Source organism: Procambarus clarkii, chromosome 44, assembly GCF_040958095.1.
Source record: "Procambarus clarkii isolate CNS0578487 chromosome 44, FALCON_Pclarkii_2.0, whole genome shotgun sequence".
NCBI classification, from domain to species: domain Eukaryota; kingdom Metazoa; phylum Arthropoda; class Malacostraca; order Decapoda; family Cambaridae; genus Procambarus; species Procambarus clarkii.
Window position 1 is genome coordinate 8,026,010 of NC_091193.1, and position 27,395 is coordinate 8,053,404.

The 27,395-nt window shown below is 50.4% G+C and overlaps 1 protein-coding gene across 1 annotated transcript; it reads right to left on the minus strand.

The window, feature by feature from the left end:
• Nucleotides 1-476: 476 nt before the first annotated feature.
• LOC123745118 (ribosome-binding protein 1-like) lies at nucleotides 477-17,155 on the minus strand. The gene is made up of 2 exons (XM_069300403.1): nucleotides 17,113-17,155; nucleotides 477-1,354 (listed from the first exon to the last, which is right to left on the minus strand). The coding sequence occupies exons 1-2, from the start codon at nucleotides 17,153-17,155 to the stop codon at nucleotides 477-479; spliced, it is 921 nt and encodes a 306-aa protein (XP_069156504.1).
• Between the last annotated feature and the right edge of the window lie 10,240 nt (nucleotides 17,156-27,395).

Here is a 27,395-nt window from a genome sequence, read left to right on the forward strand (position 1 = left end):
CGAGTCAGGGTTAACCCCGCGAGTCAGGGCTAGCCCCACGATCCAGGCCAGCCCCACGAGTCAGGGCCAGCCCCACAAGCCAGGGCCAGCCCCACGAGCCAGGGCCAGCCCCACAAGCCAGGGCTAGCCCCACGAGCCAGGGCCAGCCCCACGAGCCAGGGCCAGCCCCACGAGCCAGGGCCAGCCCCACGAGCCAGGGCCAGCCCCACAAGCCAGGGCCAGCCCCACGAGTCAGGGCCAGCCCCACAAGCCAGGGCTAGCCCCACGAGCCAGGGCCAGCCCCACGAGCCAGGGCCAGCCCCACGAGTCAGGGCCAGCCCCACGAGCCAGGGCCAGCCCCACGAGCCAGGGCCAGCCCCACGAGTCAGGGCCAGCCCCACGAAGCAAGGCACTCCCCCGCCACCATTAGTGCATGCCTCCCATACTTTAATTAACTTTATAACATTGGTGTTTCACTTGGAACACATAAAACACCCTCACAGCGCCCCTCGTCTCCTGCCGTCCACGGTGCTGCCGTCCACGGTCCTGCCGTCCACGGTGCTGCCGTCCACGGTGCTGCCGTCCACAGTGCTGCCGTCCACGGTGCTGCCGTCCACAGTGCTGCCGTCCACGGTGCTGCCGTCCACAGTGCTGCCGTCCACAGTGCTGCCGTCCACAGTGCTGCCGTCCACGGTCCTGCCGTCCACGGTGCTGCCGTCCACGGTGCTGCCGTCCACGGTCCTGCCGTCCACGGTGCTGCCGTCCACGGTGCTGCCGTCCACGGTCCTGCCGTCCACGGTGCTGCCGTCCACGGTGCTGCCGTCCACGGTGCTGCCGTCCACGGTGCTGCCGTCCACGGTCCTGCCGTCCACGGTCCTGCCGTCCACGGTGCTGCCGTCCACGGTGCTACCGTCCACCGTGCTGCCGTCCACGGTGCTGCCGTCCACGGTGCTACCGTCCACGGTGCTGCCGTCCACGGTGCTGCCGTCCACGGTGCTGCCGTCCACGGTGCTGCCGTCCACGGTCCTGCCGTCCACGGTGCTACCGTCCACGGTGCTGCCGTCCACGGTGCTGCCGTCCACGGTGCTGCCGTCCACGGTCCTGCCGTCCACGGTCCTGCCGTCCACGGTGCTGCCGTCCACAGTGCTGCCGTCCACGGTACTGCCGTCCACGGTGCTGCCGTCCACGGTGCTGCCGTCCACGGTGCTGCCGTCCACGGTGCTGCCGTCCACGGTGCTACCGTCCACGGTGCTGCCGTCCACGGTGCTGCCGTCCACGGTCCTGCCGTCCACGGTCCTGCCGTCCACGGTCCTGCCGTCCACGGTGCTGCCGTCCACGGTGCTGCCGTCCACAGTGCTGCCGTCTCTGTCACCACCTGCCACCCAAACTTAGTAACCTCCACATACCAAACAAATTAATCCACATGCCTTATTTTTCCTTACAAACCCTTAATTGACACTAACTCCTAAGATGGGACCCACGTACACCACGAACCAGTAGTGAGGTCACTAACAACACTCCGCCCATGTACCTTAGGTAAATATTCTCTTCACACACCACAAACAAATTCTTTAAACTCGGTTCGCTTTGTATTTCCCGGTAACATCGTCTATTTTTGTGTGTAATTCATAGATTAATTTATGTTTTAATGACTATAGTTTCAGCGGACCGCGAACACGGTGACCAAATTGCCAGACGATTAATTATGGTGAAAATATTGGTTGGTTAACTCAGGCCGCGGCAACGATCACTAAATTCTGGACGAATGTGATGACATTAAAATTATTGACTGAAACTAGGTGTAGCAGGCTCAGCCCCCGAGGTCTGAACAGGTGCAGCAGGCTCAGCCCCCCCGAGGTCTGAACAGGTGTAGCAGGCTCAGCCCCCCCGAGGCCTGGACAGGTGCAGCAGGCTCAGCCCCCCGAGGCCTGAACAGGTGCAGCAGGCTCAGCCCCCCGAGGCCTGAACAATGCAGCAGGCTCAGCCCCCCGAGGCCTGAACAGGTGTAGCAGGCTCAGCCCCCCGAGGCCTGAACAATGCAGCAATATTGGAACTTGGGTTACTGAAACATTATTTGGAGCGAGTCATATAACAATATAACAAAAATAGCTTAAACGCAGCTTCAGGGTAAGGAATATGGTAAACCCGAGTGACGTATCAGCCTGTGATGGTATGCATGTTTCACCACAGCTTGCAATGGCTATTGATGCATGTTGTACAATAACTATTGAACGGGTGCAGAATTACTGGTTGTTAGTACTACTTCAAGACGACTCAAGGCCAGAGTCAAGGCTCGCTGGGAAGGTCCACCTGACTGTTGCTACTCATTATTTGTTAATGGCATGAAGCCTGTTCTGTCGTTTGACATTAACCCTATCATACGGTATTAACCAAGAATCAGGCGTAATATACTCCAACAAACAATGTGGGCTGACGAAGCCAGTATGGGTGAGGGAGTGGCCGGACCACTGGGGTGGCCAGCAACAGTGACGCTGCCCGACCAACACTCTCTCAGTGCTTTGAGATGCACTTAACGAGAAACCGGAAATTTCTTGCTAAAAATTGCAATAAACTGATACTCGAACTGGTAATATCAAATTGCAAACCGCCATATGTGGGTTTCATTCCACGATATTTCATTGACCTGGACAATCATGTTGGCCTGCCCCAACATGATGCAGTCCCCGCCACATACAGTAGAGTAGAGGGCCAGGTAGACCCCACCAAGTGTCGGCATGATGCATGTGTTTGTACCTCACATAAACTGGCGCCTCTGACTACGTGAGGGGGAGAAAAACGTGATTAAAGAGCAGGATTACATTGCATAATTCAACCACAGGATTAAAATGGATGATTTAGGTGCATGATTAGCCTGGGAGACAAGGGAGACATGAATATGGATGAGTTGATGCGTTCATACCGAGTCCTCCAGACTTGCCAGTAGCAACCACTCATGGTTCTCTCATCAACCGGTTCACAGTCACAACCACTCATGGTTCTATCATCAACCAGTTCACAGTCACAACCACTCATGGTTCTCTCATCAACCAGTTCACAGTCACAACCACTCAAGGTTCTCTCATCAACCGGTTCACAGTAACAACCACTCAAGGTTCTCTCATCAACCGGTTCACAGTCACAACCACTCATGGTTCTCTCATTAACCGGTTCACAGTAACAACCACTCAAGGTTCTCTCATCAACCGGTTCACAGTAACAACCACTCATGGTTCTCTCATCAACCGGTTCACAGTAACAACCACTCATGGTTCTATCATCAACCGGTTCACAGTAACAACCACTCATGGTTCTATCATCAACCGGTTCACAGTCACAACCACTCATGGTTCTATCATCAACCGGCTCACAGTAACAACCACTCATGGTTCTATCATCAACCGGTTCACAGTCACAACCACTCATGGTTCTCTCATCAACCGGTTCACAGTAACAACCACTCAAGGTTCTCTCATCAACCGGTTCACAGTAACAACCACTCATGGTTCTCTCATCAACCGGTTCACAGTAACAACCACTCATGGTTCTATCATCAACCGGTTCACAGTAACAACCACTCATGGTTCTCTCATCAACCAGTTCACAGTCACAACCACTCATGGTTCTCTCATCAACCGGTTCACAGTCACAACCACTCATGGTTCTCTCATCAACCAGTTCACAGTCACAACCACTCATGGTTCTCTCATCAACCGGTTCACAGTCACAACCACTCATGGTTCTCTCATCAACCAGTTCACAGTCACAACCACTCATGGTTCTCTCATCAACCGGTTCACAGTAACAACCACTCATGGTTCTCTCATCAACCAGTTCACAGTCACAACCACTCATGGTTCTATCATCAACCGGCTCACAGTAACAACCACTCATGGTTCTATCATCAACCGGTTCACAGTAACAACCACTCATGGTTCTCTCATCAACCGGGTCACAGTAACACCATTCTCATTACTCTCATCAACCGGTTCAGGACATGTGTAAAAGCATGCACTATTCCCCAAGAAAAGTCAGTTTAGCCAGTAATTAAACTCAACTGTTAAAAACATCCTTCTAATTATCAAGTATAAGAGGAAAACATTCCAAACCCACCACAGGGAAAGACAACACGCTACGTTGTAGCCATAAGATCATCAGTGGCGCTACAGATCCCAGACGCACCTTTGTATTCTCGCCTTCAAGAAGGCAGCTGTCACCTGGTGAGTCCAAACACCTCTGGAGAAAGGCACCAGGACCCCGGGAGTCACCAGGACCATGGGAGTCACCAGGACCCAGAGAGTCACCAGGACCTGGGAGTCACCAGGACCATGGGAGTCACCAGGATCATGGGAGTCACCAGGACCATGGGAGTCACCAGGACCCAGAGAGTCACCAGGACTCAGAGAGTCACCAGGAGGGACGTTGCTACACGGGACTCAGACTTGTATGAGACCTCAGGGACATTGCTACACGGGGCTCAGACTTTTATGAGAGCTGAGGGACGTTGCTACATGGGGCTCAGACTTGTGTGAGAGCTGAGGGACGTTGCTACACGGGGCTCAGACTTGTATGAGAGCTGAGGGACGTTACTGGAGCTCACATTTCAAATTTCTGTATTGATCCGGTGCTCCGAGGAAAGTTAGCAAGACTATTTTTGATAACTTTGTTCCCTCCCTCAGTCCTGGCGGCGGACGGGTGGGAGGGGGGAGGGAGGGAGGGGTGATGAGTGAGGGGGGAGGGGGTGATGAGGGAGGGGGAGGGGGTGATAAGGGAGGGGGTGATGGGTTATGGAGGTGGGGGAGGGAGGGAGGGGGAGCTCGAGGCGCAGCGCCTTTAAAAAGTATCCCCCCACACTGTTGAAGCCTTCCACATCAACCCTGGCACTGTTGTGGTCCCCACATCAACGCTGGCACTGATGTGGTCTCTACATCAACGCTGGCACTGTTGTGGTCCCTACATCAACGCTGGCACTGTTGTGGTCCCTACATCAACCCTGGCACTGTTGTGGTCCCTACATCAACGCTGGCACTGTTGTGGTCCCTACATCAACGCTGGCACTGTTGTGGTCCCTACATCAACCCTGGCACTGTTGTGGTCCCTACATCAACGCTGGCACTGTTGTGGTCCCTACATCAACGCTGGCACTGTTGTGGTCCCTACATCAACCCTGGCACTGTTGTGGTCCCTACATCAACGCTGGCACTGTTGTTGTCCCTACATCAACCCTGGCACTGTTGTGGTCCCTACATCAACGCTGGCACTGTTGTGGTCCCTACATCAACCCTGGCACTGTTGTGGTCCCTACATCAACGCTGGCACTGTTGTTGTCCCTACATCAACCCTGGCACTGTTGTGGTCCCTACATCAACGCTGGCACTGTTGTGGTCCCTACATCAACGCTGGCACTGTTGTGGTCCCTACATCAACGGTGGCACTGATGAATATATTGTGTTGCTTCATTTCCAATTACAACCCAACGAATTGGTTGAGTATTAAACGACAGAAAACAAGCCAGACTCCAGCATTAACCCACAACCTGTTCACTCTCAACATGTCGCTGGCAGTGTTGCAATAGACTACATCTCACCCGTGAGCAGCCTGGTCTCCTAATAATGCTAGTGGCGGAGGGAGGAGCATGGGAGGAGTCGGTCCGTCTAGAGCCACTGGAGACCCTCCCACGGTGCCAGTCAGGTCACTGGAGACCCTCCCACGGTGCCAGGCAGGTTGCTGGAGACTCTCCCACGGTGCCTGGCAGGTCGCTGGAGACCTTCCCACGGTGTCAGGCAGGTCGCTGGAGACCCTCCCACGGTGCCAGTCAGGTCGCTGGAGACCCTCCCACGGTGCCAGGCATGTCGCTGGAGACCCTCCCACGGTGCCTGGCAGGTCACTGGAGACCCTCCCACGGGGCCAGGCAGGTCACTGGAGACCCTCCCACGGTGCCAGGCAGGTTGGAGGATGTGTTCTGAGTGTCGGGATGACTAAACTACAGTACCCTCATGACTCTTACCTCATGAGGGCAAGAATATGCTGCATTATATTCATGTTCCGTCAGTGTTGACACTAACATTACCCGTCAGTGTTGACACTAACATGACCCGTCAGTGTTGACACTAACATGACGCGTCAGTGTTGACACTAACATTACCCGTCAGTGTTGACACTAACATGACCCGTCAGTGTTGACACTAACATGACCCGTCAGTGTTGACACTAACATGACCCGTCAGTGTCTACGGGACAGTGAGGTCCTTCCGTGCCCACAACCACCTGTCATTTTACAGGATAACTGGATATCTATCCGTCAGTAATCGGGTCCACTTTCACAAGATAACGTGAAACAAACGAACGTCGCATAATACCAATAAGTGGAAGAGAAAAATAAAGTTGTGATCAAGAATAGTTCAAATTTAAGCTTTACCAAAAATGTTAGGAAGCCTTCTGTTACCTCAACACACACACGCCGTGACACATGTGACCAATGTGTCGTGACACATGTGACCACTGTGTCGTGACACATGTGACCACTGTGTCACGGGGAAACATGAAACAGGTCTCCGGAGACCTATCGAGGAGTCTCCGGAGACAATTGAAACTAGTCTGTCCATAATATAAACAATTTATAATTTCTTTGAGTAACAATATTCACATTTAAACTGTGTGCATGGTAACCACACAGCCCCTGAGTCAACCTGGGCTGAGGAATGATGGTGAGGACCGAGTACGAGCCTCAGTAGGTTGCGACTCACCATCACCCAGTCACACCTGCTACTCTGGCAGGCTTGTTGTGCTTTCTGTGAGACTTATTGAGACTTATTCTGATATTAAGACTTATATTTTGCACATATTTATAAATACTGTTATTTTCTTTAATGCAGAGGACGTCGATATTAATATTCTAATTAGTTTTTCTTAATCATCTATAATGTCAAATTCACTCACAAATTTAAAACCACTTTTCATCATGAATTGGAAAGCTTTTTGAACAGTTCTCAAGTTATTTATGATAAAAAGTTCTAGTAGTTAGATAATAAAATGAACGGTATAGGTGGTGGTGCCGGGCCCCGGAGACGCCGCTATACGCCCGCCGCCACGGATACGCCGCTATCCGCACGCCGCCACGGAGACGCCGCTATACGCCCGCCGCCACGGAGACGCCGCTACCCGCCCGCTGCCACGGAGTCGCCGCTAACCGCCCGCCGCCACGAAGACGCCGCTACCCGCCCGCCGCCACGGAGTCGCCGCTAACCGCCCGCCGCCACGGAGACGCCGCTACCCGCCCGCTGCCACGGAGTCGCCGCTAACCGCCCGCCGCCACGAAGACGCCGCTACCCGCCCGCTGCCACGGAGTCGCCGCTAACCGCCCGCCGCCACGAAGACGCCGCTACCCGCCCGCCGCCAAGGAGTCGCCGCTACCCGCCCGCCGCCACGGAGACGCGGCTACACGCCCGCCGCCACGGAGTCGCCGCTTCACGCCCGCCGCCACGGAGACGCCGCTACCCGCCATCCGCCATGGAGACGCCGCTACCCACCCGCCGCCACGGAGACGCTGCTACCCGCCCGCCGCCACGGAGACCCCGCTACACGCTCGTCCAACACGGAGACGCCGCTACACGCCAGCAGCCACGGAGTCTCCGCTACCCGCCCGCCGCCACGGAGACCCCGCTAACCGCCCGTTGCCACGGAGACGCCGCTAACCGCCCGCCGCCACGGAGACGCCGCTAACCGCCCGCCGCCACGGAGACGCCGCTAACCGCCCGCCGTCACGGAGACGCCGCTAACCGCCCGCCGCCAGGGAAACGCCGCTAACCGCCCGCCGCCACGGAGACGCCGCTACCCGCCCGCCACCACGGGGTCCACCACGTAATCCTGATGGGATTGATCACTCTCTCTTGCTTCATAATGAAGGAAGTATTAATCCACTCTTGACACACCCTTTCTGCTGAACGCTGTGCTTCTTGATGGGATTTACCGGTACGAGGCAAGACGCCACCTGTGTCACCTGGCGGCGTGGCGCTGCCTCCCGCCGCCGGTGAAGCGGGCGCCGCTGCCACCGCTGGCGGCGCTAAGACCAGGCGCTACCTGAACCTGTCGAGGGGTCTCCGGAGACAATTGAAACTAATCTGTCTATAATATAAACAATTTATAATTTCTTTGATAAACGGCAGATTAACCATAAAATAATTTATTTTGTGAAGGAGAAATTTAATAAATATTACATTCAATTTCAGAACTGATAAATTGGCTCGAAAATTATTGTTAATAAACTATAGAGTCCATGACGATTATTTTTTTTTTGAGGTAGAATAATAGGGTGAAGATAGCCCTTGAGGGTGAGCAATAAGATGAAGGCAGCACTTGAGGCCAAGTAATATGGTAAAGAAAGCACTTAAGGTCGAGTAATAGGGTAAAGACAACTCATGAGGTCATGTAATAGGATGAAGACATTGCTTGAGGTCGAGAAATAGGATGAAACAGCTCTTCAAGTCGAGAAATAGGGTGAAAAAAAGGACGTAAGGTTGACTAACAGGGTGAAGCCAGCACCTCAAGTCGAGTAATAGGGTGTTTACCCCTATTACACTTGAGGTTGTTGTGGTCGAGGAGGACATTACAGCACCAGTCGTCTCCCTCTCTGGTCCTCGGACACCCTGACTCCCAAACACTATAAACACCCGTTGTCTGCAGCCATAACACAGTACACAGTGCACCGTCAATGCTAAATACAGCGCACCATCAACTCATGTCGATACAGCCTATAATGTTAGACTAACTACACCACAGTTAACTGAAAGACCTCCGTGTAATTTAACTTAATAAATAACTTTCCCCCTAATAATTTAATCTACATTTCATACGCGTCATTACCAGTCGTTCTGTTGTTTCTGCGACCGGACAGCGCTAGGCAACTGATGGTCACGTGTCGCAGTCGAGGACGACTCAGTCCAGGACGACTCAGTCGAGAACGACTCACGGTTGGAATAATGGAGGGGATAGACAGACGTGACCTCGGCCAAGCTGAGGGTGGTCAGTGCTCCACCTCAGTGCTACTCACAAGGAAACTATTTCAATATAGCCGTTAGCGGTCGTGCAAATATGATCAATAGATGAGTGGCGTTCCAGCGAGGGATATTGTCCTTCAGAGACAGGGACCCTGGCTCTCCAAGACCCAGGAATGTCCCAGCCCACACCTCCCTCCCTCCCACCTACACCTGGGGTCTATCCCAGCCCACACCTCCCTCCCTCCCACCTACACCTGGGGTCTATCCCAGCCCACACCTCCCTCCCACCTACACCTGGGATCTGTCCCAGCCCACACCTCCCTCCCACCTACACCTGGGGGTCTGTCCCAGCCCACACCTCCCTCCTACCTACACCTGGGGGTCTGTCCCAGCCCACACCTCCCTCCCACCTACACCTGGGGTCTGTCCCAGACCACACCTCCCACCCTCCTACACCTGGGATCTGTCCCAGCCCACACCTCCCTCCCACCTACACCTTGGGGTCTGTCCCAGCCCACACCTCCCTCCCACCTACACCTGGGGTCTGTCCCAGCCCACACCTCCCTCCCACCTACACTTTGGGGTCTGTCCCAGCCCACACCTCCCTCCCACCTACACCTGGGATCTGTCCCAGCCCACATCTCCCTCCCACCTACACCTGGGGGTCTGTCCCAGCCCACACCTCCCTCCTACCTACACCTGGGGGTCTGTCCCAGCCCACACCTCCCTCCCACCTACACCTGGGGTCTGTCCCAGACCACACCTCCCTCCCTCCTACACCTGGGGTCTGTCCCAGCCCACACCTCCCTCCCACCTACACCTTGGGGTCTGTCCCAGCCCACACCTCCCTCCCACCTACACCTGGGTCTGTCCCAGCCCACACCTCCCTCCCACCTACACCTGGGGGTCTGTCCCAGCCCACACCTCCCTCCTACCTACACCTGGGGGTCTGTCCCAGCCCACACCTCCCTCCCACCTACACCTGGGGTCTGTCCCAGACCACACCTCCCTCCCTCCTACACCTGGGGTCTGTCCCAGCCCACACCTCCCTCCTACCTACACCTGGGGGTCTGTCCCAGCCCACACCTCCCTCCCACCTACACCTGGGGTCTGTCCCAGCCCACACCTCCCTCCCACCTACACCTTGGGGTCTGTCCCAGCCCACACCTCCCTCCCACCTACACCTGGGGGTCTGTCCCAGCCCACACCTCCCTCCCACATACACTTGGGGGTCTGTCCCAGCCCACACCTCCCTCCCACCTACATCTCCGCCGCTCCTCCACTGGAGGTGCGCCGTTCTCCACAAATTAGGTCATGCTGATCTGCACGAAGAGACGCCCCGTAGCCTGTGGGTCAGGGCGGGCTGGTGAGGGCGCCTCACAGGTTCCCGCTCTACTGTAGTGTGTAACATTAGTCTAACACTCCTTCATGTCTGTTGCCAGGCTCACCAAACTGCGCACAGTACACACATTTACTTATCCAATATTTACCCCCAATATTTCATTTGTTTCTGTGGTTATAGAACAGTGCACAGTTAATATGGAATGATTTTTTCTAATTGACTCAGTTGCGTTAGTTGATATCACTTGCGTGAAACTGTAGAGGGCAGATTAAGCGACCACCAGCTGAGTTTGTTGTCCATACTGCCACTTCAGTGTGGGAGTCAGTATGCTCATACCAGGAACAAAGACGAATTTAGATCACATTTTATTTACATTACATATATACTGGTGTGCCTAAGGGGGCAATAAGTATGTGTTCTTTAACATTATAAATAAATAATTGCTTCAACACCTGATGATGTATTAATCTCTGGTTCAAGAAAACAACGGGTGTCATCAGCTATTATTTTTTTTCAATATATATATATATATATATATATATATATATATATATATATATATATATATATATATATATATATATATATATATATACATACATATATATATACATATATACATATATATATATATACATATATATATATATATATATATATATATATATATATATATATATATATATATATATATATATATATATATATATATATATGTGTGTGTGTGTATATCACGAAAATAAACACGTGATTAATATATATATATATATATATATATATATATATATATATATATATATATATATATATATATATATATATATATATATATATATATATATATATATATATATATATATATATATATCTCAAATCGAAATTAAGATAATATACTCGATTAACATGTACCTGTATAGTTGTGTCTACCCAGTATTTTATACAGTGGTATCTACCCAATATTGCATTTTATGATATCTACCTAATATTATATATTGTGGAATATAACGAATATTGTACATAAAGGCATCTAACCAACATTACATATAGTGATAACTATATAATATTATATGTATAGTCGTGTCCTCCCAATATCATACATAATAGTACCACCAATATCATATATAATGGTATATATATCCAATATTATGCATAATAGTATCAACCAATATCATACATAATGGTCTCTACCCAATATTATGCTTAATAATATCAACCAATATAATACATAACGGTATCTACCCAATATTATGCTTAACAGTATCAACCAATATCATACATAACGGTATGTACCCAACATCTTACTAAACCCATCCACCGCCGCTGCACAAGAGAAAACAATTCTCTTGTTGGACAGATCAACACATTCTGGTGTCCAATGCAGGTGTGTAGAGCCCCTCGACACCTTGTCATTAAGAAGACCTCTCTATTTCAATGCACAACTTTTTAGACATTTACATACTCATTACAGCTGTGTCCAAGCCTGGAGTCAAGACAGGACAAGGTCAACAGTCTCTTCGTAAATTTTACCTCCAAAATTTACACAAATTCCTTAGTTCGACAACTCTTCCTGTTGCTTGTAGACTCACGTCCAGGTTTTGGAGGAGGCTGGGACGGTGATAGCAAAATCAAGCTATAAGCCTTGTGTGTTATCTGTGCTGGGCCCTTCTGTCAGCGTTGTGGCCGGAAAGAGAAGGATATAACGTTCTGCAAGAGTTGTAACCACAGTCACAAGGACATAGGGGTATAACCAGAGGGTGTTGTGGAATACTCCCATGGGTATACAATAATTTTCATACCTACGTCAGAACACACACAGTCATTATGCCATAAGCCTGTGCAGCGTGACAATGATCAAGCTTGGTGTCCGATTAGGTAAAGCTGAGGACACCTGCTAGAACTCTGCCTTCGACCTGCATGTTGAGAACCCGGTGGGACCTCTATCACGATACTGGTAGAGTAGCTCGGAGCCCCTGGCCGGGGTAATGTTTACACTGGTAGAGTAGCTCGGAGCCCCTGGCCGGGGTAATGTTTACACTGGTAGAGTAGCTCGGAGCCCTGGCCGGGGTAATGTTTACACTGGTAGAGTAGCTCGGAGCCCTGGCCGGGGTAATGTTTACACTGGTAGAGTAGCTCGGAGCCCTGGCCGAGGTAATGTTTACACTGGTAGAGTAGCTCGGAGCCCCTGGCCGGGGTAATGTTTACACTGGTAGAGTAGCTCGGAGCCCCTGGCCGGGGTAATGTTTACACTGGTAGAGTAGCTCGGAGCCCCTGGCCGGGGTAATGTTTACACTGGTAGAGTAGCTCGGAGCCCCTGGCCGAGGTAATGTTTACACTGGTAGAGTAGCTCGGAGCCCCTGGCCGAGGTAAAGTTTACACTGTGAAGCTCCACCAGTTGGTTATCACAATGATTCATGATTGCTTCATTTCAGTGATCATACGCCAGTTTACTAAAGAGAACGCTATCGTTGTATCTTCGTTAGCAACATACACCAAGCACCAACAACAACACACCACACCAAGCACCAACAACAACACACCAAGCACCAACAACAACACACCAAGCACCAACAACAACACACCAAGCACCAACAACAACACACCAAGCACCAACAACAACACACCAAGCACCAACAACAACACACCAAGCACCAACAACAACACACCAAGCACCAACAACAACACACCAAGCACCAACAACAACACACCAAGCACCAACAAAACCACACCAAGCACCAACAACAACACACCAAGCACCAACAACAACACACCAAGCACCAAGAACAACACACCAAGCACCAACAACAACACACCAAGCACCAACAACAACACACCAAGCACCAACAACAACACACCAAGCACCAACAACAACACACCAAGCACCAACAACAACACACCAAGCACCAACAACAACACACCAAGCACCAACAACACCACACCAAGCACCAACAACAACACACCAAGCACCAACAACACCACATCAAGCACCGACAACAACACACCAAGCACCAACAACACCACACCAAGCACCAACAACAACACACCAAGCACCAACAACAACACACCAAGCACCAACAACAACACACCAAGCACCAACAACAACACACCAAGCACCAACAACAACACACCAAGCACCAACAACAACACACCAAGCACCAACAACAACACACCAAGCACCAACAACACCACACCAAGCACCAACAACACCACACCAAGCACCAACAACACACCAAGCACCAACAACACACCAAGCACCAACAACACACCAACAACAACACACCAAGCACCAACAACACACCAACAACAACACACCAAGCACCAACAACAACACACCAAGCACCAACAACAACACACCAAGCACCAACAACACCACACCAAGCACCAACAACACCACACCAAGCACCAACAACACACCAAGCACCAACAACACACCAAGCACCAACAACAACACACCAAGCACCAACAACAACACACCAAGCACCAACAACAACACACCAAGCACCAACAACACCACACCAAGCACCAACAACACACCAAGCACCAACAACACACCAAGCACCAACAACAACACACCAAGCACCAACAACAACACACCAAGCACCAACAACAACACACCAAGCACCAACAACACCACACCAAGCACCAACAACAACACACCAAGCACCAACAACAACACACCAAGCACCAACAACACACCAACAACAACACACCAAGCACCAACAACACACCAACAACAACACACCAAGCACCAACAACAACACACCAAGCACCAACAACAACACACCAAGCACCAACAACACACCAAGCACCAACAACACACCAAGCACCAACAACACACCAACAACAACACACCAAGCACCAACAACACACCAACAACAACACACCAAGCACCAACAACAACACACCAAGCACCAACAACACCACACCAAGCACCAACAACAACACACCAAGCACCAACAACACCACACCAAGCACCAACAACAACACACCAAGCACCAACAACAACACACCAAGCACCAACAACAACACACCAAGCACAAACAACAACACACCAAGCACCAACAACACACCAAGCACCAACAACAACACACCAAGCACCAACAACAACACACCAAGCACCAACAACACACCAAGCACCAACAACAACACACCAAGCACCAACAACACACCAAGCACCAACAACACCACACCAAGCACCAACAACACACCAACAACAACACACCAAGCACCAACAACACACCAAGCACCAACAACACCACACCAAGCACCAACAACACACCAAGCACCAACAACACCACACCAAGCACCAACAACACACCAACAACAACACACCAAGCACCAACAACACACCAAGCACCAACAACAACACACCAAGCACCAACAACACACCAACAACAACACACCAAGCACCAACAACACACCAACAACAACACACCAAGCACCAACAACAACACACCAAGCACCAACAACACACCAAGCACCAACAACAACACACCAAGCACCAACAACACACCAAGCACCAACAACAACACACCAAGCACCAACAACAACACACCAAGCACCAACAACAACACACCAAGCACCAACAACAACACACCAAGCACCAACAACAACACACCAAGCACCAACAACAACACACCAAGCACCAACAACACACCAAGCACCAACAACAACACACCAAGCACCAACAACAACACACCAAGCACCAACAACAACACACCAAGCACCAACAACACCACACCAAGCACCAACAACACCACACCAAGCACCAACAACACCACACCAAGCACCACACATCTCACCAGGACTACCAGCATGACGCGGCGGCCCACTCCTGCTTGCCACACATCCACTCAACATTTACAATAGACAAACAATTCTAAGGATTCCATGACATGTTTCCTGCACGTCATACGTTATTGCCACAGCTTGAGTGAAGGGAGCGACCTCGCGCGTGCACGAGGCGCGGGCGCGCAGGTTTGCGTGTGCGGCGAGGCGGTCGCCGCGGGAGGACGGAGTCGCCGGTGCTGTTTCACCGCAGCTCTTGTGTGCGTGAGCGGCGTTGTATACAGGCGGTAATATGCGATTACTGATTATTGGTCCCGGAGGCCAGTGAGCATGCATGACCATTACCGTAAGGGGCGCGCAAAGACATAATGTAAGGGGCTTAGGTGTTGGGGGTTGGGGGAGGGTTGGGGGTGGATGGGGTGGGATTATAGCAGAGCCATCTGGCGGTGCGCAGGGTAAGCTGGGGGCGCGGTGTGCGCTGCCACCTTTATCTTACCTTCCCAACAGTGGCGACGGGTCCTACTGCTCGCCGGTAATCCCAGACCACGCGGACACCTGTCCTTCCACCTGTCTATCACCTGTCTAGCAGGCCGTCTGTCTTCCTGTCCCTGTCTCTAACAGACAACACACAATGAACACCGATATTCCAGTATTATTATTTTTTTTTAAATTATGAATTCTGGCCCGATAGCGGCAACGATCGGCTAGCGTCGGGCGATCGCGATCCCGGCGGTGGTGTAGGCGAGGCCCTGGTGGCGACGCTGACGGAGGGGGTGGAGGAGGAGTGGGTGCAACGCGGGGTGGAGGAGGCGGGGCGCTGACTGAGACACTGACCGCTGGACGACCTCCCCTCCTGCTGACCTAGCTGCCCGCAACACCCCTCCGCAGGACACCACTTCCACCCACCATCCTACACACACTTTTTACTCCCCGACAAAGGGGGTAATTCAGATCAGGGTGTCGGCAAGACGGGTCATTAATATGCAAAGAGAATCGACACTCGGGCGTCACATTGCAGGAGAAGGAAGAGGGAGGGAGGTGAGAGAGGAGGAGGAAGGGGGGGGGGTGAGAGTTAGGAGGCAACAGGAAGAATGAGACGTGAGGGGACACGGCAGATGTGAGGAAGGCGGGTTTTCTCCCCTCGCTGGCGGGCGCTATGAGCACCCACAGGCAGAGAGGCACCTGAGCTATATTACAGGCTTCATTTAGGCCTTGGGAAGGCCTAGGGGCGCTAATATTTGCCATTCAAGGCAGAAATTAGTGAGAGAGAGTGAGAGGAGAGTGCGTGCGTGTGGCAACGGGCGCGGGAGGGAGGGGGGCGGGGCGCGCACCCCCGACCTGCGTCAGGAAACTTCTCAACAACGACCCAACTAGTTTCACAAAGTTTTTGGTTGCGGAGGCGCGACGATCTGGGTCATTTTTCCTGCTTTTTTGTGACTATTTTCGTTCGTAGGCACCTTAGAGAGCTTTTCTGCACTATTTACAAGCAAAAACACCAGTTGGTTGCGTCAGAATCCACCGAGGAAGGAGCACAGCCACCATTTGCAAAAAACTCCATATCTGCGGCCGCCCCTCCCCCGGCGGGCTGGCGCGCAAAACTCCTGAAGAGCAGCTCGTAGGCGGCGCTGACGCAAGCCGGGGGCGGAGGGACAGACTATCCAGACCCCGCCCCTTCCTAGAAAACCTAGAAGAGGTGAGGTCTAGATTTTGCTAATAGCATACCCCGGCCTCGGGCCCTCGAGTTTCAATTTCAGGCCCTCTATAATGCATTTTGTCCTCGTCTTGTGGGTTATGAGGGCCGGGGGTGGGCGGCGTGGGGCGGGCGGTGGGTGGCGCGCCCTCACCCTGCCCCACCACTCGCCTGCCTCGTAATTATATATAATCCATAATCAATACACTCCAACGAAAGACCTGCCGTCATTTTCCTTCTGAAAATTAGTTCATTATTAAGGTTTACCTGTGGGCGACGCCAGCAAGAACCGGCTCATGCTTCTACTTCATTATTTGGCTTACTCGTTCCTCCTCCTTCTCCAGACACCTCCTCCTCCTCCACCATGGTTGTTGCTGGAGCCTACACTACACCCACACCACACTGTCTCATACACCCACACCACACTGTCTCACTACACCCACACCACACTGTCTCACTACACCCACACCACACTGTCTCATACACCCACACCACACTGTCTCACTACACCCACACCACACTGTCTCACTACACCCACATCACACACACTGTCTCACTACACCCACACCACACTGTCTCATACACCCACACCACACACACTGTCTCACTACACCCACACCACACTGTCTCATACACCCACACCACACTGTCTCATACACCCACACCACACTGTCTCACTACACCCACACCACACTGTCTCACTACACCCACACCACACTGTCTCATACACCCACACCACACTGTCTCACTACACCCACACCACACTGTCTCACTACACCCACACCACACTGTCTCATACACCCACACCACACTGCCTCACTACACCCACACCACACTGCCTCACTACACCCATACCACACACTGCCTCACTACACCCACACCACACACTGCCTCACTACACCCATACCCTCACTGCCTCACTACACCCACACCACACACTGCCTCACTATACCCACACCCTCACTGCCTCACTACACCCACATCACACACTGTCTCACTACACCCTCACTGCCTCACTACACCCATACTACACACTGCCTCACAAATCCCCACTCTATATTTGCTCCATACACTGCCTCAATAAACTCACACTGCACCCAAACTACACTTACACCATTGACTACCACACTACACCCCACACTGCAACATTACACTTACAGCATACACATACTCACAACACTCACACTGACTCACAAACACCTTCACAACCCACTGCCTCAAATACTTCACAGTACACTGCCAATCTTTAATTACACCATACCTGACTACACTTACACCACACACACACGCACTGCTTACCTACGTCCACTATACAGTGCTCTAAACACTAACTACACCCGCACCACGCATACTATAAGCCTGCACTCACACTCGAATGTACAGTGTAGTGCGCTCAAGACACGGTGGCCTGGCTGCACAGCTGCACATGTTCAGTGAGTGGTCGCGCAAATTCGACCACTCACAGTTCAGTGAGTGGTCATGCAAATAAGCCTCTGTATACCGGACACAACATCTGTGAGCACACTTGCGTCTTCATATAGGTATACCTGGGTGTACATGACACCCTGTGTATAGATTAATGGAGCAGGTCGAGTGAGGGAGAGTGGAGCAGGTCCACGCCACCTGCGCCTCGCCTCCCACACCTGCACACACACACGCACGCATTCCAACAAACCTGCTCTAACACTCATGTAATATTGAGTGATTCCTCAACAAGAAACTTGAGTGCTAGATAGTGGAGTGAGTGCCATGTGGATTATACGAGTGTGTGTGTGAGTAAGAGAGGAGTGAGGAGCGCCGAGGCGTGTGCTTGCCAGCTAGCAGTGAGGGGGAGGAGGCAAGCAGGCAGCCACCGGAGGCACGACTGCTGCCGCTCAAGCCTTGTTACAGAATTCACCTCTCGGGAACATTTGCCGAGCGGGATTACCAGGTTGAACAAGATGGCGGACCCGGCGAAAGGCTGGGTGTGGAGCTCCCTCTCCCCCCTCTCTGGTACCCTCCAGCCTGTGTATTCACCTAACAATATTTAGATGGAGAATAAAGGAATAAATAGTTGACACCAAAATATGTACCGAAGTTCTTTTAAAATAAAGCACAGCGGGGTTTTATGGGGACAAAGGCCAGCGGCGTTACCTGTTACTCTTGTTTATGGGGAGGTGGGTCGTGGGGCCCCAAGTAGCGCACCTCACTCTGTACGTGGGTGTAGTGTGTGTGTGTACTACACCTCACTGTGCTTGTGCATATGTGTAGTGTTGGTGAACTGCATTTCACTGTGTGTGTGTGTGTGTGTAGTGTAGGTGTTCTACACCTGGTCTTATTTACTGGAGAATTTGGCATTACAAGTAACACATTTCGTATGGGTGCTTCTTCTTCAAGTGCTCGTGCAACACCCATGTATGGCAACACAAGTGTTTGTTATGGTCTCTGTGTTTGTATGTTCTGTGGCATGTGTTTTTGTTACTGTCTGTCTGTGTGTATGTTTTAAGTGTGTGTTAGTCCTCGTGCGTGTAGGGAGTTGGTAGAGACTCAGAGGCAGGACTTCCCATACATCCATATACCTTAACGAAACACTGCGCCACCTCGTACATTACCTGATACAATACCTCCCTCCATACACCACCAACACCCCATACATCCAGTACCCCATCACAAAATCCATTACATCACCATCCAAAACACCTTCACCACAGCTTCATATACCACCATTACTGCCCAATTATCCAGACCCACTGTCCCCATACACTACCCACTGCCCCATACACCACCCACTGACCCATACACCACCCACTGACCCATACACCACCCACTGTCCCCATACACCACCCACTGTCCCCATACACCACCTACTGTCCCCATACACTACCCACTGCCCCATACACCACCCACTGACCCATACACCACCCACTGTCCCCATATACTACCCACTGCCCCATACACCACCCACTGCCCCATACACCACCCACTGACCCATACACCACCCACTGTCCCATACACCACCCACTGTCCCCATACACCACCCACTGTCCCCATACACTACCCACTGCCCCATACACCACCCACTGTCCCCATACACCACCCACTGTCCCCATACACTACCCACTGCCCCATACACCACCCACTGCCCCATACACCACCCACTGACCCATACACCACCCACTGTCCCCATACACCACCCACTGACCCATACACCACCCACTGTCCCCATACACCACCCACTGTCCCCATACACTACCCACTGTCCCCATACACCACCCACTGACCCATACACCACCCACTGTCCCCATATACTACCCACTGCCCCATACATCATCCCCCCACTACCCACCCCCTCCCACTGGCCTATACATCACACCCAGTGCACCTTACATCAGAACAAACGCTCCATATACCACCTCCCCGTCCTCAACCACCACTACCAGCTACTCCATTTGCCACTATAACCCTACACCAGTACCCTCTTTGCCTGTCCTACACTCCATTGCCACCACTCAAGACACAGTCCCATTAAACCACCACCATCACCACATGGGTCACCATACCATCCCACCACCACCACCATCACCACATGGGTCACCATACCATCCCACCACCACCACCACAACCACCATCACCACATGGGTCACCATACCATCCCACCACCACCACCACCACATGCGTCACCATACCATCCTACCACCACACATATGATGTCTGAAACTGTACCAATCACGAAGTGAGAGAGACCTTGCCAGGCGTGACCAGGCGTCGCACAAGCAGCTACCCCATAAAAGTTAAAAAGCATTAGTCATTTTAAAAGGTTTTACTGTGAAAACTTTTGACTGGGGCTTTTTTTATTTCCTTATGAGGGTGCCGTTTAATATTCATTTGTCGTTCATTATAGATTTGTAAGTTAAACATTTAACATTTCCTGTGACCCTCAAATCGGCTTTATTGGCTATTTCTCCAGCAGAATTAAATTTAAATATTTATGAAGTGATGAATCAACCTCTCCTCATTCATCACTAGCCTAGATTAGCCAACCTAACTTATTCAAGCCTGCTTAGCCTAACCTCTAATCTAGCCAAATCTAGCCTAGCCCCTAGCCTAACATATCGTATTCTAACCTGACCTAATATAACCTTCCAAAACTGCATATTCGTCCTGTGGTTAGGCAAAGATAGGTTTGGTTGGGATAGGTTAGCTTAGGATAGGTTTAATTGGACTGGTTAGCTAACGATAGGTAAGGTTAAGTTGTAGTAAAAGAAAACAAGAGATGCTTTTTCACCCATAGGCTTTAAACCCATGGAACCGCCTACCCGCCAAAGCAGTAAATGCCTTAACACTGATGAAATTTAAGATCTAAGTAGATAAAATCACCAGGACAAATGCGGGGGACCTCTCACAAGCCGCCGGCTTCCTGCCATCGTCGAGGCTACTAGAGAGACAGTAGCTCTTATGTAATTAATTCAAGTACGATTATGACTGGCTAGTAGCAGAGTATTATGAATGGCTATGGATAGTATTGAGTGGCTAGAAGTTGTGGGTGGCTAGGAGTACAGTGATGTGGGTGGCTAGGAGTACAGTGATGTGGGTGGCTAGCAGTACAGTGATGTGGGTGGCTAGGAGTACAGTGATGTGGGTGGCTAGGAGTACAGTGATGTGGGTGGCTAGGAGTACAGTGTTGTGGGTGGCTAGCAGTACAGTGATGTGGGTGGCTAGGAGTACAGTGTTGTGGGTGGCTAGGAGTACAGTGATGTGGGTGGCTAGGAGTACAGTGATGTGGGTGGCTAGGAGTACAGTGATGTGGGTGGCTAGGAGTACAGTGTTGTGGGTGGCTAGGAGTACAGTGTTGTGGGTGGCTAGGAGTACAGTGATGTGGGTGGCTAGGAGTACAGTGATGTGGGTGGCTAGGAGTACAGTGTTGTGGGTGGCTAGGAGTACAGTTTTGTGGGTGGCTAGGAGTACAGTGATGTTAGAGGCTAAGTGTAGAGTACAGTGTAGTTTACTGATTCTGACAGCATTGGCTGTAACCTCCGTAAGGGTGACCTAATACTTATATTATTACATATAAGTACTTGGACCTCTTATACTTAGATGTTATATTGATATAACATCCTGTAGTCACATGTCGAGCGCACCACCTTGTGCTTGCGGTGCGAGTGCACCTTTGTAACAGGTTACAAATGTACAAACCTTACAGATGGTGAAGCGCGTTTCTATGTATCTTTTTGTTTAATGAGCGTTATATGAATTCATAATTTGAAACAAAACTAACATACAACCTTACTTAAAGAAGTGCTCTGGATCAATATCCTCCAATTTGTTCCAAATTTTAAAAGTTTCGAGGAGATCAGCCCTGTCATGTCTGGTTTGATGGTTTGTTAGACCCTGTGGCTCTTAACATGGTTTGTTAGCCCTGTAGCCCCCCTCAAACCATGGTTCATGGTTTGGTAGTCGACATAGTTCAGGAATAATTGTTGTCGTGCGGTTTTGATCATTCTCCAAAGCAGATATATGTGTTTCTGAAGATGAGGTCTCCATGTAAGTGGGGGAGAACCAGAGATGTATACAGTTAAATAACTGATTTCTATTCGCCAGCGAGTCACAATAGTACTCCCATCAGCCAGTCAAAATAATATCTCTTGATATAATGATTACAACAGTTAAACCTATAATATAAATGTTTAAAAACAACAATTTGAACCTTGATTTAAAGACTACAATAGTTAATACTGTACCTTAATTCAAAGACCATAGTAGTTAATACCTAGATATAAAGACCACAATAGTAAATACCTTCATACAAAGACTGAACACCAGTCAAGACCAAGGTGGTCGTGGCAGGGTATTCAGGCAGGTGGTGATTGATCGGTGTGGTGGTGGTTGACTGGGTTATGGCGTGGTTGCCGCGTAGGGTCGTAGATGGCGGGACCTGCTGGCTGGCCGGTGGCCCAACCCCACGACCTGTTGCCTGGCTGGTGGCCCAACCTCAGGACCTGTTGCCTGGCCGGTGGCCCAACCTCAGGACCTGTTGCCTGGCTGGTGGCCCAACCTCAGGACCTGTTGCCTGGCCGGTGGCCCAACCTCAGGACCTGTTGCCTGGCCGGTGGCCCAACCCCAGGACCTGTTGCCTGGCCGGTGGCCCAACCTCAGGACCTGTTGCCTGGCCGGTGGCCCAACCCCAGGACCTGTTGCCTGGCCGGTGGCCCAACCTCAGGACCTGTTGCCTGGCTGGTGGTCCAACCTCCCAGGACCTGTATTGAAAACCTGTCCTAGACTATAGCCTCTTCTACCTGTAGGTCACTTTTTTGTGTGTATTTTCTCATATCTTTAAATTTAGTACTAATGGAGAAACGTCCTACAATGCTGTAGTACTTGCATGAAGGTGAAGGAAGGATCCAATATACGTGTAAGTGAATTAAAAACCAAACCTCCGGAGGTAACCACCATCCTTCTCAAGATGGTGTACACAATGTTGTCTGTATACACCACCTTGAGAAAGGGTGTCGGTTACATTAGAAAATTAGGTTTTTAATACACAAACATAAATTGGGCCTTTCCTTCCCCTATAATACTACTACTAATAATTATAATAATAACAATAAAATTGCAATTCTTCTGACCATGTCGTGGCCTGATTGTTTGGAGCGTGTAACCTGATTCCTCACCACGGCTCCTACGGATATATATATATATATATATATATATATATATATATATATATATATATATATATATATATATATATATATATATATATATATATATATATATATATATATATATATATATATATATGTGTGTGTGAGTGTGTGTGTGTGTGTGTGTGTGTGTGTGTGTGTGTGTGTGTGTGTGTGTGTGTGTGTGTGTGTGTGTGTGTGTGTATGCAACAATGATCACAAAAACACTGATCCAAGTATTTGGAAAAACCACATTTGAAAAATAGAGAATGCTTAACGCGTTTTCGGCTGATGAAGGCGAATTAGCCGAAAACGCGTTAAGCATTCTCTATTTTTCAAATGTGGTTTTTCCAAATACTTGGATCAGTGTTTTTGTGGTTATTGTTACATATATATATATATATATATATATATATATATATATATATATATATATATATATATATGTCGTACCTAGTAGCCAGAACGCACTTCTCAACCTATTATGCAAGGCCCGATTTGCCTAATAAGCCAAGTTTTCCTGAATTAATATATTTTCTCTGATTTTTTTCTGATGAAATGATAAAGCTACCCATTTCATCATGTATGAGGTGAATTTTTTTTTATTGGAGTTAAAATTAACGTAGATATATGACCGAACCTAACCAACCCTACCTAACCTAACCTAACCTATCTCTATAGGTTAGGTTAGGTTAAGTAGCCGAAAAAGTTAGGTAAGGTTAAGTTAGGTAGGTTAGGTAGTCGTAAAAACATTAATTCAGGAAAACTTTGCTTATTAGGCAAATCGGGCCTTGCATAGTAGGCTGAGAAGGGCGTTCTGGCTACTAGGTACGACATATATATATATATATATATATATATATATATATATATATATATATATATATATATATATATATATATTACACACATTTGAGAAAACAAAAATTCCAATATTTTCAAGAAGACTTATGATGAGAAAGGGAGAGGAGCGGAAAGTACCAGTATAGAGCGCCAGGAGACTATCATTATATAGCAACAGGAAGGGAACATGAGGGCACGCAAGGACGGGCTAGGGCAGGCTAGGGCAGGCTAGGGCAGGCTACGGCAGGCTAGGGCAGGCTAAGGCAGGCTAGGGCAGGCTAGGGCAGGCTACGGCAGGCTAGGGCAGGCTACGGCAGGCTAGGAGCTGGGACATGCTGACGGAGTGATGGAAGTGATCCCAGCCACCTGATCATCGGGGAACAAACTCCAACCCTGCAAGAAGCGAGGCCGTCGCTCTACCAACCAGTCCGAGCGGAAAGCTCAGGAATGGAAGAGCTTTTGGCCAATCGCAAAATCATGGTTGATGAGGCCAGCGGTGTGTGTGTGTGTATTAGCGGTGTTATACCCGGCGTGTGTGTGTATTAGCGGTGTTATACCCGGCGTGTGTGTGTATTAGCGGTGGTATGCCCTGCGTGTGTGTGTGTGTGTATTAGCGGTGTTATACCCGGCGTGTGTGTATATTAGCGGTGTTATACCCGGCGTGTGTGTGTGTATTAGCGGTGTTATACCCGGCGTGTGTGTGTGTATTAGCGGTGCTATACCCGGCGTGTGTGTGTGTGTGTGTGTATTAGCGGTGTTATACCCGGCGTGTGTGTGTGTATTAGCGGTGTTATACCCGGCGTGTGTGTGTGTATTAGCGGTGGTATGCCCTGCGTGTGTGTGTGTGTGTATTAGCGGTGTTATACCCGGCGTGTGTGTATATTAGCGGTGTTATACCCGGCGTGTGTGTGTGTGTATTAGCGGTGTTATACCCGGCGTGTGTGTGTGTGTGTATTAGCAGTGTTATACCCGGCGGTGTGCGTATTAGCGGTGTTATACCCGGCGTGTGTGTGCATATTAGCGGTGTTATACCCGGCGTGTGTGTGTGTGTATTAGCGGTGTTATACCTGGCGTGTGTGTGTGTATTAGCGGTGTTATACCCGGCGTGTGTGTGTGTGTGTATTAGCGGTGTTATACCCGGCGGTGTGCGTATTAGCGGTGTTATACCCGGCGTGTGTGTGTATATTAGCGGTGTTATACCCGGCGTGTGTGTGTCGCCCTCCACCCTGTACATCCTCCAACCTGCTCCGCCCCTCTACTTGCCTCGCTCCACTTGCCCTCCTCGAGAATAAATGGCAGGGGCATGTTGGCTATTTTACCCCGTTCCCTAACCCATCAATTATAATCTTTCCATCTATTTCGTCTCTTTTTCCGTGTGTCCCCCTGGCGTGGTCCCTCTCCCCACCCGCGCATGACCTTCCCTCCGCAAGTTACATAGTTGATGTACTTTACTACAGCCACCATCAACAAAATTCCTTTCTCTAACATTAACTCCTCTCCCTTCGGTCACAGCTTCTTCCCCCTCACACTAGTCTTCAAGTCCCTCTGCTCCCCTCACAGCGAGTCGTGCAAGTGTTGCTGCCTCCGTCAGGGCAGATGGCGCTGACTGTCGGCTTGGTGGCTGGCCAGCCTGGCGGAGGGCGGCGCCAGTGTGGCCCGGGGCGGGGAGTCGGGTGCACGCTTGCTTCTGCAACACCCTACTATTGCACGCACGCACCCCACTACACGCACACTCCGCTACACCACCGCCACGCTACTCGCCCGCTACGTGGTGCGACACTCTACCACATTCACTATTGTCACTACAGCTGTGATTACTGCTGGCCAAGTATTTTCATGTTATTCCTTGGCAAATGTTGACCTTCGCCTCGTGCCTCCTGTCAAGGTTGACCTCGGCCTCGTGCCTCCTGTCAAGGTTGACCTCCACCTGTTCTCTTAAAAACACGACCCAGCGTGTTCTCGTTCCATCCTCGTACAAATATACAAATACTTGAGGTCAACAGTAACTGCCGTGACACAATGTCTTCAGCGTCTACCCAACTTCGAGTCCATCTGACGTGTTCGGGGAGCAAGTCTTGAATCAAGTACAAAGCTAGCAGAGGAGGGTATCCCAGCTCGTACCAGGCACAAAGCTACCAGGGGAGGGTATCCCAGCTCGTACCAAGCACAAAGCTACCAGGGGAGGGTGTCCCAGCTTGCACCAAGCACAAAGCTGGCAGAGAAGGGTGTCTCAGCTTGTACCAAGCAGAAAGCTGCCAGGGGAGGGTGTCTCAGCTTGTACCAAGCAGAAAGCTGCCAGGGGAGGGTGTCTCAGCTTGTACCAAGCAGAAAGCTGCCAGGGGAGGGTGTCTCAGCTTGTACCAAGCAGAAAGCTGCCAGGGGAGGGTGTCTCAGCTTGTACCAAACTGTCCTCCCCCCTCCCCCCTCCTTCATTACATTTTCCGCTACTCGTATAGAGGAATTCGCAGAGAAACTTCGCTAATAATAAAAAAGCTAAACAATTTTGTAAATAAAATTCCTCTGAAACTTGCATGTACGTTGTCCAGCAGTCACCCGCAAGGACGCACACAAACTCGCAAGCACGCACACAAACTCGCAAGGGCGCACACAAACTCGCAAGCACGCACACAAACTCGCAAGCACGCACACAAACTCGCAAGCACGCACACAAACTCGCAAGCACGCACACAAACATGCATGCACATAAACATGTAGATATACACACGGATACGAGCACGTACATAAATATATACGAGCACATACACACGCACACGTGAGCACATACACACGCACACGTGAGCACATACACAGACGCACACAAGCACATTCACAGACTCACACGAGCACATTCACAGACTCACACGAGCACATTCACAGACTCATACGAGCACATTCACAGACTCATACGAGCACATTCACAGACTCATACGAGCACATTCACAGACTCACACGAGCACATTCACAGACTCATACGAGCACATTCACAGACTCATACGAGCACATTCACAGACTCATACGAGCACATTCACAGACTCACACGAGCACATTCACAGACTCACACGAGCACATTCACAGACTCACACGAGCACATACACAGACTCACA